Here is a 13,820-nt window from a genome sequence, read left to right as displayed (position 1 = left end):
AGCCACAAGCAAGATGTTTTCTGGCAGCTCACCTATTAGTGCAGGGAAATCATAAGAACATAAAATTGGCACCTCGGGTCAGTCCACTCTGTCTAGACCAGTAGTATTTTGTTCTTGACTGGGGTCCCAGGGATAGATAAGAGAGGGCATTGCTATCCTCCTTGACATCCATTTTACACTGTTAATGATGACCTTATCATTATAACTTGCCTTCATAACTTTTATTTCTTCTTTTTTTCTATAGATTTCATCATTTATTTTATTTTTAAATTTTTTATTGGAGTATAGTTGATTAACAATGTTGTGTTGGTTTCCAGTGTACAGCAAAGTGAATCTGTTATACATAAACATATATCCACTCTTTTTTTGTTGTTTTTAGATTCTTTTCCCATGTAGGCCATTACAGAGTATTGAGTAGAGTTCCCTGTGAGATACAGCAGGCTCTTATTAGTTATCTATTTTATATATAGTAGTGCTTCTATGTCAACCTCAATTTCCCAATTTATCTCCCCCCATTTCTTATTTATATCTGGTTGAAATCAACTGTCGTACGTCTGCCTAAATCCTCTTCACATTAGTATATATTTCCAGGATCTGACTCAGAGTCACTAACTGATGGAAAATATAGTCTCTAGATTCTTCTGAGTGCTGTAACACTCCTAAAATGGCAGAGGATGCTTACCTTTCTGATACCTGCACTAGATACACCATAGTTTGAGTGACCAAACTGGGTGAAGGCCTAGGCTGCAGCCATTGAGGTCTAACATGAGAGTTGCTAGAGCTTTTCACTTGCTCCCTGTCAGTTACCTATCCTAAGGAACACCTTTAGACTTAGGTTTTTCCTGTAAGATCTATGGAGGAAGAGCTCTTCGTTTCTCTGGTGTGCTCAGAACAAAGCTCAGTATAACAGTGCCGCTCTATCCATAAATATGGGTTCCCAATCACCTTTCTTTTTCCTCAAGTCATGTGGTTATTCTTCTTTCCATTATGGGTCAACTGTTAAACTGGAGTCAAGAGATAGAATAAGAGGGCTTTCCTGGTGACACAGTGGTTAAGAATCCACCTGTCAATGCAGGGGACATGGCTTCGAGCCCTGCTCTGGGAAGATCCCACATGTCGCAGAGCAACTAAGCCCATGTGCCACAACTACTTAGCCTGCACTGTAGAGCCCCGCGAGCCATGACTACTGAAGCCTGTGCACCTAGAGCCCATGTTCTGCAACAAGACAAGCCACCACAATGAGAAGCGGACGCACAGCAACAAAGATCCAACACAGCCAAAAATAAATTAATTAATTAAAAAAGGGGGATAGAATAAGAAAGTCCTTGTTCTCAGATAGTTCCCAGATAGTGGCAAAAGATGGAAGATTATAGACTTGGGAAAGAGGTTTTAAGTAGTCAAAATTTGTGTTGGGGTAAAAACTGAAGGAAAATGAATAAGTGAAAATGTGTTTTCTGTTAATTGTGATTGGCATAAGCACCGAGAGTTGGAGATAAATATGAGTTAAGACCATGATTAGAGCACCTTTTCTCCCCATCTGTACAGGGCTCCTCTCAACCACTACCATTACCTTCCTCCACCCCAAAATAGCCCTTTGCTTGCAGAAAGGACCAGACCCCAAACTCTAAAGACACATGGTTTAGTTTACTAGTTTTTGCTCAGTTGTTTCAATAGGCTGATGCCAAAACTTCTCCACTGATTCAACAAATGGTATTACCTATGCATTATGCACATGGAGCTCAGTGGGTACAATGGGTAGAAGCACAATGGGAAGAAGAGAACAAAGTTAGAAGACAGCTGATCTTCCCTCTAGAGTCTTGGAGTCTAGTTGTAGGAAAAGAACAAATATTCCTCACAAAACAAGAGAAAGCTTATGAAGGCTCAAACAGGCAGGAACAGAACCTCCTGCACATGTGCAGAGACATGCCTGGATGCTCCCAGGGTGGAGTAGAAGTGGGGGAGGAATGAGGGTCAGTGCTGTGAGCATCTCTCTTCTTTGCCCCAGTTTTTTGTCCTGCTGCTGATTATCCTCCTTTCTGAGGTGACCTTGGCCATCCTGCTCTTCGTGTATGAACAGAAGGTAAGTTATAGAGAATCAAACTCATTTTTGTATTGCTAAGATTGGGTAGTGTGCAGTGGAGAAGAAAGTGGCACAAAATAAGTCCTATAATAGAGTTAGAATCAAAGTAGAAGGAGGAAAGAAAGAGGGATTAATTGCAATTGGGGAGAGAAAAAAATCATGAAGGAGATTGCATTTGAGTGGTGTTTTGAAGGATGAATAGGAAGAACAGTAAAAAAGTAAGTTTATCTTCCTCCTATTTACCTATTTACTTTTCTCCATGTGTTTGGCAGTACAAAATATCTGTCTCAGTGCCTAAGAGAACTCACGCTTTAATTGTGCATTTTCTTCCTTTGTAAAACCAGAGTTCTGGAAGGACAAGAGACCACTGTGTACTTCTTCCTTCAATGCCATCTCATCCTCAGCATTTCTTCTTATATATAAGATCCTTCCCCTCACTTCCTAGTTCTGAGGAGACCATTTGGAAGGGAGGAGCAGATGGAACCATTTTATTAGCCTACATTAGAAATTCCTTATTCCTTGAACTCACTTGCTTTTTACAATGTCTTCTCTGCTGGAATGTGCCCCACCCAGCTGAATGACTGTGTGGCTGAGGGTCTGACGGACAGCATCCAGCAGTATTACTCAGACAACAGCACCAAGGCGGCATGGGACTCCATCCAGTCATTTGTGAGTACAAGTGGAATCCTCCTCAGTTCAGCTCAGACATAATTCTCCAACCTCAGTCCCTGGGGACTAGACAGGTCTTCCTTTCATGAAAGTTTCAGAATCTAAGGTCCACAGCCCCTAGGTTCAGAACAATGCTTGGCTATCACAAACAGGAGAGCACAGGAATCAGCTTGATTGGTACAAAGTTATCTACATTCTCTCTTTTACCCTTCACCCACTCAGGTTTATTTTTTAAGCCTTACTAAGATGTAAGAAAGACCCAAACATGTTATACTAGATTCATTTATGTATTTTCCAAAATTTTTCTGAAAACAGAAATTGTTTAATGCAAGAAATCTCTTTTGAAGTTCTGAGTAGCCCAAATCATTCTTGTTATCTAGCTCACCAGCACCCCATTCCTCATGCCCTAACCCACTAACAAACATATATATTAACTTGGTATTCCTGCCTTGATGTGTTGGGGTCAGGGAGCCAGCATGATACTGGCATAGCTTGTGTCTCAGACAATACCATTATGACCACATGGAGCCGCCTGTGGCCCTGCTATGCCTGCTTAGTGTGGAGTAAAAGAAATAGCACAGGGCTTCCCTGGTGGCGCAGTGGTTGAGAGTCTGCCTGCCGATGCAGGGGACATGGGTTTGTGCCCCGGTCTGGAAAGATCCCACATGCCGAGGAGCGGCTGGGCCCGTGAGCCATGGCCTCTGAGCCTGCGCGTCCGGAGCCTGTTCTCTGCAACAGAAGAGGCCACAGTGAGAGGCCCACGTACAGCAAAAAAAGAAAAAAAAAAAAGAAAAAAGAAAAGAAATAGCATAGGAATTAAAGCCCAGAGACCAGGATTGGGTAGTCTTGGAAAAGTCACTTAACCTTTCTGGATCCCTAATTCTTTCTTTTTCTTTCTTGTTTTTTTTAAAAATCCTGTTTAGAAGCCTTCTTATTATAGAATTTCTAGACTTATACAAAAGAAAAGAGAATAATAGAAAAATGAATCTCTGGGTACATATCACCCAGCTTCAATAGTCAACATTTTGCCAATGTTGTTTTAGCTAACCCTCTATGCTTTTTATGCTAGTATTTATTAAAGCAAATAATAGATATTATATCATTTAAAATTAAATATAAAGATAATAACTTCTTTTTTAACAAACACTTTATTTATTTATTTTTTGCGGTACACGGACCTCTTACTGCTGTGGCCTCTCCTGCTGCAGAGCACAGGCTCTGGATGCACAGGCTCCGGATGCTCAGGCTCAGTGCAATGGCTCACGGGCCCAGCCACTCCGTGGCACGTGCGACCCTCTCGGACCGGGGCACAAAGCTATGTCCCCTGCATCAGCAGGCGGACTCTCAACCACCGCGCCACCAAGGAAACCCCAAACACTTTATTTTTTTAGAGCAGTCTTAGGTTTACAACAGAACTGAGAGGGAGGTACAGAGATTTCCCATATACTCCCACAAATGCATAACCTCCCCCATTATCAACATCACTCACCAGAATGGTACAATTTTTTAGATGAAGGATGAGCCTACATAATTATCACCTAAAGTCCATAGTTAACATTAGGGTTCACTCTTGGTGTTGCACCTTCTATGCATTTGAACAAACTTATAATGACATATGTGCATCAGTATAATATCATACAGAGTAGTTTCCCTACCCTAGAAACCCTCTGTGCTCTGCCTATTTATACCTCCTCCTACCCTCATCCTTGGCAACCACTGATCTTTTTATTGTCTCCATAGTTTTGCCTTTTCCAGAATGTCGTATAGTTGAAGTCATACTGTATATAATCATTTCAAGCTGGCTTCTTCCACTTACTAATATACTTTTAAGATCCCTCCATGTCTTTTCATGGCTTGATAGCTCATTTACTTTTAATGTTAATATTCCATTTTCTGGATATACCACAGTTTACTTATTCATTCACCTACTGAAGGACATCTTGGTTGCTTCCAAGTTTTGGCAATTAAGAATAAAGCTGCTATAATCATCCATGAGCAGTTGTTTTTCTGTGGACATAACTTTTCAACTCCTTTGGATAAATACCGAGGAACATGATTGCTGGTTCATTTGGTGAAAGTATATATAATTTGTAAAAAGCCTCCAAATGGTCTTCCAAAGCATCTGTACCATTTCTCATTCCCACCAGCAATGTATGGGTGTTCCTGTTGCTCCACATCTCATGAGTATTTAGTGTCAGTGTTCCAGATTTTGACCACCTTCATAGGTGTGTACTGGTAGCTCATTGTTTTAATTTTCATTTCCTTGATGACATATGATGTGGATTTTCATATGTTTATTTGCCATCTGTATATCTTCTGTGGTGAGGTGTCTGCTAAGGTCATTGGTTCATTTTTTAATCAGGTTGGTTGTTTTCTTATTGTTGAATTTTAAGAGTTTTTTTTAAGATTTAGTCAACAATCCTTTATCAGATGTGTCTTTTGCAAATATTTTCTCCCAGTCTGTGGCTTCTAATTCTCCTGATATTGTCTTTTGCAGAATATAAGTTTTAAATTTTAACTGAGTCCAGCTTATCAATTATTTCTTTCATGGGTCATACTTTGGTGTTTCTTCTAAAAATATATCATCATAACCGAGGTCATGTAAGTTTTCTCCTGTATTATCTCCTAGGATTTTTATAGTTTTATGTTTTACTTTTAGGTTTATGATCTATTTGGAGTTAATTTTTGTGAAGGGTGTAAGGTCTCAGTCTAGATTTTTTTCTTTCTTTCTTTCTTTTCTTTTTTTTTTTTTTTTGGCATGTGAATGTCCAGTTGTTCCAGCACCATTTGTTAAACAGACTATCTTTTTTCCATTGTATTGCCTTTCCTCCTTTGTCAAAGATCATATGACTATATTTTTGCAGGCCTGTTTCTGGGCTCTCTAAATCTATTTGTCTATTCTTTCACCAATACCGTACTCTCTTGATTACTGTAGCTTTATAGTAAGTCTTGAAGTTGGGTAGCATCAGTCCTCCAACTTTGTTCTTTTTCTTCAATATTGTATTGACTACTCTGAGTCTTTTGCCTCTCTATATAAACTTTAGAATCAGTTGGTTCATATCCATAAAATAGCTGGCTGGGATTTTGATTGGGGTAGCACTGAATCTATAGATCAAGTTGGGAAGAACTAATACCTTAACATTGAGTCTTCCTATCCACGAACATGGCATATCTCCCCATATACTTGGTTCTTCTTTGATTTTGTTCATCAGAGTTTTATGAGTTTTTCCTCATACAGATCTTGTACATATTTTGTTAGATTTATATTGAATACCTAAATATTTCATTTTGGGGGATGCTAGTGTAAATGGTATTGTGTTTTTAATTTCAAATTCCACTTATTCATTGTTGTAATATAGGAAAGCAATTGACTTTTGTATATTAACTTTATGTTCTGCAGCCTTGTTATAATCGCTTGTGAGTCCCAGGAATTTTTTATGTCAATTCTTTCATATTCTCATCATAGATGATCATATCACCTGTGAACAAAAACAGTTTTATGTCTTCCTTCCCACTCTGTATACTCTTTCTTTCTTTCTTTTTTATATTTTTGTGCTCCCCTCTAAAGTTTTCACTGTGTACATCTCTTATTTTCCCTAATTCAGTTAACATTTTTATTACCAATATTTTGAATTCTTTACCTGTAAATTATTTCTATTGCATTATTTATTTATTCAGAGGTTTTCTTTTGCTTTTTCAATTGAGAGCAGGTCCTCTGCCTTTTCATTTTACTTAACTTTCTCTGCCTCTATGAATTTAGGTGAAAGTGTTACCTATTGCAGTCTTGAAGGGGTGTTGTTATGTGGGAGTGTCCCTGTATAGACTGTGCATGCCCAAAGCCTTTGGTGGGAGAGCTGGATTTGATGTGGATGCAAGTCACATCTTTCCTTAGTGTGTACTGACAGCTATCACCTTTGTGGGGAGTGGGACTAGAGATGGAAGGGCTAGATCTAGAGCCAGATGTAAGGCAGAACTTCCCCTCTGCTCAGTGATCATCACTGCCCTATCAGTGGCAGGGTCTGGTCCAAGTTGCTGGAGCCAAAGCCCTGAGAGTCAGACCTGAACTGGATCTGTTCCCTTTAAATGTGTGTTTTCCCCTCTGTCTGCACTGGGACCCTTGACCCAGAAAGGGGACATGCTGAAGCAAGTGGGACCTCTGTGGGCTCTTGGCTCGTGTCAGCTGAAGACAGACATCTGAGCTGTCTTTGATGTGCTGCTTCACAGACACCTGCAATTGTTTCCCTCATTCTGCTCAGAAGCAGCCTTGGGTGCAAATCCCCTTGTCCCTCACAGCCAATCACTGCCCCCAGCCTCTGCTTCCCCTGCTCTGTTGTGGAGCCACACCTCAGGGCAGGTGGGGTCCGCATGGGTTCTCAGTGTATGGCGGGTGGGGGGAAGGTGGTGGAACAATCTCCATCAGAGATCTAGGATGTTTCTGATGCACTGCTTGAGTAAACACCAACAATGGCAGCTGCTGCCCCACCCAGGCTCCGCCCCGATACTGGGTCACCTCTGTGTCCCACGGTTTCCATCTTCTCCTTGGTCATGGCCACCCCAGGTCAAGTGCTGCACTATGACATGGAATGAGTGGGGCCAAAGCGTTTGCTTGGCTTGAGTTAGGGCATGTGAGTAGGTGGTTGCAAGAAATCTGGCAGCTGCTAAAGCAAACATCTCTCCACCCTGCCTTGGAGGCAAGCCAGCATGCATGCGCTCCTCATGAGTGGAGTCCAGGCTTCCACAGCCCTCCTGTTGATCCAACCAGTACTCCAGTCAGACAAGACACCTTTTCTCACAAGCATAGGACCCCACGACTGGGGCTCCAAATTTGTGGTTCTCACCACTCACTCCCCAGGTTCGGTATCCCACCCATGATTCTCCGTTTTACTCTGAGTTCCCTCCCAGGGGCACAGGTCCTGACCTAATCACTTTTTTTCCCTTCCTGCTCAATTATATGTGTATTTTTTTTTACAGCCTTGGTTGTACAGGAGTCCTTCTGCCAGTTTTTAGTTAGTTTTCAGTGAGAATTTTTCCACATGTAGATGTATTTTTGATGTGTACATAGGGGGAGGTGAGCTTCATGTCCTCATACTCCACCATCTTGATCAATCTCTCCAGGCCACCTTTTAATTTTGATGATTTTCTCTATTGATTTCCTGTTTTCAATTTCATTGATTTCTGCTTTAATTCTCATTTATTTTTCTTCTTACTTTGAACTTAATTTGCTCTTCTTTTTCTAGTTTTCTAAGATATACACTGAGATTATTGATTTTTTAATCTTTTTTCTTTTCTAATATTTTTATTCAGTGTATAAATTTACCTTTAAGCACTGCTTTTGCTGCATCCCATATATTTTTATGTTGTGTTTTCACGTGTGTTTTCATTTTTATATACGTTTTCCAATATTTTTAAATTTCCCTTGAGATTTTTCTCTGATCATGTGTTATTTAGAAGTGTGTTGTTTAATCTTCTTGTAAAATAAGGTATTTTTAATACACCTAAAATTTTACAATAATTCCTTAATATCATTAATAAATATCTATAATCATTTACCTAAAAATATTATTTTTAATTGGTTTCTTCCAACCAAGATCCAAACGAGGTCCACATATTATATTTGGATAATATGTCTCTAAATCTCTTTTAATCTATGATAGTATCTCTCTGTGTTCATGCTATTTATTTGTGGAAAGGAATTAGGTTGTTTGTCCTATAGAATTCCCCAATTTCTGGATTTGGCTATTTGCTTCTCAAAGTATTTTAGCATCAGGGAGTCTCTGTCTCCTTTGTGAATCTGGAGGCTTGATAAAGGTTCCATTTTTGGTGAGACTAACATAGATATTTCCTACAGCATCACGTAAGCAGGCACAGAATATCTGATTGTCCTACTTTTTGTGATCTTAAGACTTGTTGGTGAGTGTCAGAGGACAGAGGGAAAAAAAACTGCCCAAAAAACTGAGAAGGTATCTTGGGACCAAAAAGCGAGGCATACAGCTCCATATAATCAATGGATCAGCTTATTATAGGGTAACTTACAGAGTGGGATTGGGAGTGGGCAGATGATTTGGAGGCATTTGCAGATGCATTCCACACTGCCAAGGGACCATTGGGATGGTCTTATAGGTAACCTAGGGTATGGGGGTAGATACTTGGAAGCAGGACGTGCATTCCTAGGTCAAGATTAGCCATCTTACATTCCATCACTTCAATATGTTCTTCCTCTTGTTGTATTTTCTTTGATATAATGTCCTAAGTTGAAGAACATGCCATCCAGACAGTCCTCTCTAGTGCCAGCGCCTCTTTAGTCTTCTCTAGTTCCCAGGTGAACTGTAATTCCTTTTCTGTGCTAATACTTAGAATGCATAACAAAGGCCATGCAACAGCTGCAATAGCTTGCTCACTTTTTTTTCACCCCACTTTCGCTTTGCTACCTCTTCCATTAATACATCTAGTATGCCCTTTGGTGTTTTCAGGGTATCCCTCTACTCTTGCACCAGCCTGAAGTGTTCCATAAATATAGCCAGATCACCCCACATGAAAATGGCTGGCCAGCCTGGGATTTCCCCCACAGACAACAAGCTTTTCCCTGTTTGTCTCCTTCACCCATTTCTGCATTATTTTAAGTCTCCTGCCTGGCTTGCCAATTGTCCAGTGATGGAGGGAACGAAAAGTGCCCAGTGAACTGGGAGGCATCTTGAGACCAAAAATCAAGGCAGGCAGCTTCATATAATCACTGGATCAGTTTATTATAGGGTAACTTACTCACAGGGTAGTATTAGGATCTGGAGGACAACAATCAGGAAACATTTGCAGCTACACTCCACACTGCCAAGGAGCTGTTGGGACAATTTTATAGTTAACTTAGGGTATGGAGGTAGATGCTTGGAAGCAGGACATACATTCCTAAGTCAGAATGAATGGTAACTAGTCTTGTGGGCACTGGGAGTACATCAGCAAAGTTATCATCATTGTTTGGGGACTAACAGAGCATAGAGGCCACAATATTAATTACAAAGCTCTTTATGACATAGAAGTGATTTACTGTACCTTGGGTAGGGTCAGTGGTAGGGCAGGAGAAACTGTAAGGGCCCAAGATAGCATCAGCTATGCTAACAGCCATACAATGGGTCTAGGTGTGGTCAGCCTGATCCCTCCATTATAAAGTCTCCTGTGTGCCTAATTTTTTATTTGTAAAATGTGAATAAATTAAATATGCCCTCTCTACTTCAAGAAGTTTTGTGTGAAGGAAATGGTATCACAGGTTTGAAAGTACTTAGTTCTAAGGAGCCATAGTAGTCAGGCTAATTCTGGATTTTCTGCTACAGAGTCAGATCTGAAGGGCCTACCATTTCTCCAAGGTCCATGGTTTTCTTTCTGTTATCTTACTAACGATCACTTGTTTGGGGTTTGGTTTTCAGCTGCAATGTTGTGGTGTAAATGGCACGAGTGATTGGATGGGCAGCCCACCAGCATCTTGCCCCTCAGACCCACAAGTTAAGGTAATTTATTTTTAGAAACTTTTCTGCTATTGGCCACTGCGGTTAAACTTTAAATTACCTTAGAAACTCCAGTCATACAGGACCTAGTCCTCCCAGCCAGAAACAGGAAACCTTAAACAAAAGAGAGACCAGGGAAACAACCCATATAACTAAACGAATAAGAAAAACAAAAAAGAAAAAGAATAAGTTCATCTAGATTAGAGATGCCATGAAGAATCTTGCTACTCTAAACTATTACATTAGAGGGGAAGATTTATGTGATAGTGGCAGAAGATTATGTCTAGATTTTTCTTGAGCAAGAATTAGGTCTTCTTATGGTTGAAAGTGAAATTGTAAGGTTGAAGCAGAAAAGCTTCTCTCTACCTGTTTCCCTGCTCTCCTTCCTTGGAGATGGCAGCATCCAACCCTTTAGCAGAATGAATCATAAGTGAAGGAGTGAGGAGTTGGGGAAGAGAGAGGTGATGGAACTTTTGACTAGACCCAGAGAAGAAGCCCAAATCAACTTTCAACTAGACTAAGTCCCTAAGGTCCTGTTACCCCATGTTACTCACTTGAAGTTGTTTGGAAATCTCTGGAATTTGGGAGGGTCTGTGAAGAAAGACTGGGACACCTACCAACAAGCAACTGCCCTGCAGCTTGGCAGGCCTATTATGTTTACTGGCTTTTGAAGCAGAAGCTGAAATGCAACCAATCCTAGGATTGCATAGCCTATATTCCCATTTGTCAATCCCAAGACACTAATGAATATTCAAAAAACACAAAGACATATGTTGTTGACCTGTGTCTTAGGATCTAGTTTAATTCAGTGTGTAAAGATCTAAGACTTCTACATTAGATGACACTGTAATGATAACAATATCAAAAAAGTCTCTAGTTTAATATTTTCTATTTTATGCCCATTTCTTCATCCATATAAAAAAATAAAAATATAATGCCTGGTCTAAGTCTCTTGGCATAAGGCAAAATACAAACTGTCTTCCCAAATAAGCCTCCTGATAAAGTTGAGTAATATAGTAGTGTCATTTGTATTTGTAATTTTTTCTAGGGTTGCTATGTAAAAGCAAAACTGTGGTTTCACTCCAATTTCCTGTATATTGGAATCATCACTATCTGTGTATGTGTGATCCAGGTAAGAGCTTAACCAGAGGACTACTTTGAGGATTAAATGAGATGTAATGTAATTTTTAGAATGGTACCAGGTACATATATATGAGCTCCTCCAGTCAAGTAGAAAATGATGTTATTACCAGTTTAAGGCATACAGAAAATATGCTGTAAGATCTATCTGGTCAATTTATCCCTAAGGGAAATGAGTGTTTCATTGTCAAATTAAAAGCCACCAAGCAGAACCTTACTTTGGTCCCTCACAGAGCTGGTCTGGAAAAGCCTGTGATGAATAAAGCATTCCACTTGAAAAATTGGCCTTGTGTGCTAAGCAGGAGTTGGTGATGAAAACTGTAATCAATTTCCTCATTGCTTCTCTGCTTAGTTTGACAAGTCAGGGGTGAATGGGGGGTAGTTTTTTGTTTTTTTTTATTATGTATTATTTCTACCATTTTTATACCCAAGTGTCTTGAGTGTACCACAGATTAGCTAAGACCTAATCAAGAAGCTCAGAGAGAAATGATTTTTCTCTACTTGAAAACCAAGGAGGCCTAAGGCAAGGGTAGAGATCACTCGCTGCACAAAGTGTTGACCTGTGCAGAGCTTGATTATACCAGCAGCAGGATTTCTGTGATTTCTTAAGGAGACAAAAGATGTCCCAACACTTTATACTCTACTGTGTTGCCATCATTACCCCCACTTGTCTCCCCACTGCCATTCTAAAGCTAAAGGAGAAAACTCCTGAGAAAGAATTAGAAGTGATAGTAGGAAGGGTAGTCTCAGTGTGATGGACAATTTCCTTTTCTCTGAGACTGATTCCAGGGACTGTGGGTGAGATGTTTCCATCCGTAAAGACCTCACATTTTCCCAACTCTTTCCTCAGGTATTGGGGATGTCCTTTGCACTGACGTTGAACTGCCAGATTGACAAAACCAGCCAGGTCCTAGGATTATGACCTGAGGCTGCCTTGTGTTGGAGAGACTTGTTCATCACTGGAAATCCAAAACAACTTGTAACATGAAGCCCTAAATGACCACCTCCTGAACTGGTACCTTTGTCCCCCTCCCATCTCTTCCCTGTTGTCCCATACAACCAGAGAAGAGGGTGTTGGTCAGGCACTTCCCATCTCAGATAACAAGACAATCCTTTACCATTCATGGCAGCAGCCTTGTCACTCATTAATAACTGAGCATTTGTCAGACATGAAAGTCCAAGAGAACCTGTTGTACCAATGGCTCAAGATCAAAGGATGGGTCCGCAGCTTGAGTTTTTGCATCTTCCCATTGTCAAACAAGTCTCTGGCCTCTAAATCTTGCCCAGTCCACTCTCCAAAGTCAACCAAGAGATAAGCTTAAGGGAGCTCTGGGGCCAGGTTCACTGGATCATTGTCACAATCCTCTGTTTCCTTTTGACTGGGGGCCTTGGCTACAGGAATGACAGAGTACCCTTTCTCCAAAGGTTAGGTTTCATTTCAATTTCTTAAAGGGTCTTATTGATTCATCTAAGTCTTTCCAAGATAAACTATCCAATCACTCACTCCCTGATTTCAGCCAATCTCTTAGCCTTTGATTTACATAGCAATGAAGGAATTCAGCAGGATAGGTATTTCTGGTGGTTTAGGTGATAATCATATTCAAAAGAGTTCTGGTGTTATTTCTCTTTCAGATAAGGTTTTGTTAATGTACTATTTTAATTCTTCAATAAATAAAATAGCTTATGCTCTGTCAGTCATTACATTCTCATTCTTTTGTCTCAAATATAATTTCCATGACTCAGCCTGATTGCCCTGCCAGCAAGTTAGGGATATTAGTTATCTATTGCTGCATAATGAATTACTCTAAAACTTGTCACTGAGAACAATGAACATTTATTATCTGACAGTTTTTGTTGATCATGAATCTGGGAGCAGCTTTATTGGGTGATTCTGGCTCGTGAACTCTCACATGACTACAATCAAGATGTCAGCTGCAGTCATCTCAAGTCTCAGCTAGAAGAGGATACACTTCCAAGTTCTCATATGGTTCCTGATAGGCATCAGTTCTTTGCCACATGCACCTTTCCATAGCACTGCCTTATGACATGGAATCTGATTCTCCCCATAGCAAGGTATTCAAGAGACAGCATGAAATACAGCACCCAAAACAAGTCATACACTCCTTTTACAACCTAACTCAGAAGTGCCATCACATCAGTCCTGCTGTATACTATTCCTTAGAAGAAAGTTGAAAAGTTCAAACTCAAGGGGAGGAAATTACACAACTGTGTAGATACTATGGGGTGGAGATCACTGGAGGCTATCTTAGAGGTGGTCAACTACACCATGTTTGTGGGGTCAGGAGAAGCTAAATTTAATTGTCTATATGATAACCATACTTTGAAAGCAAAAGATCAGGCCACATCTAATACAGAGTCAAATGTAGAGAAATTAAAGAAAGGGGTGACAGAATTGGTTTCTATTCTCAAAGATTTGT

General features: G+C 40.2%; 1 protein-coding gene across 1 annotated transcript in view; it reads left to right on the top strand.

Moving 5' to 3' along the window:
- Positions 1-13,080, top strand: part of CD53 (CD53 molecule) — a 31,515-nt gene extending 18,435 nt beyond the window's left edge. The window contains exons 4-8 of the mRNA XM_081218295.1: positions 2,006-2,080; positions 2,654-2,749; positions 10,165-10,245; positions 11,291-11,374; positions 12,233-13,080. Of these exons, the coding sequence (XP_081074421.1) occupies positions 2,006-2,080; positions 2,654-2,749; positions 10,165-10,245; positions 11,291-11,374; positions 12,233-12,304 (408 nt within the window). The 3' untranslated portion in view covers positions 12,305-13,080. The remainder of the gene's footprint in view (positions 1-2,005; positions 2,081-2,653; positions 2,750-10,164; positions 10,246-11,290; positions 11,375-12,232) is intronic.
- The last annotated feature ends 740 nt before the right edge of the window (positions 13,081-13,820 follow it).

The sequence above is a fragment of the Mesoplodon bidens genome (genome assembly GCF_964165515.1).
Source record: "Mesoplodon bidens genome assembly, chromosome: 2".
Lineage (NCBI taxonomy): Eukaryota > Metazoa > Chordata > Mammalia > Artiodactyla > Ziphiidae > Mesoplodon > Mesoplodon bidens.
This window is presented reverse-complemented; position numbering and strand designations above follow the sequence as displayed.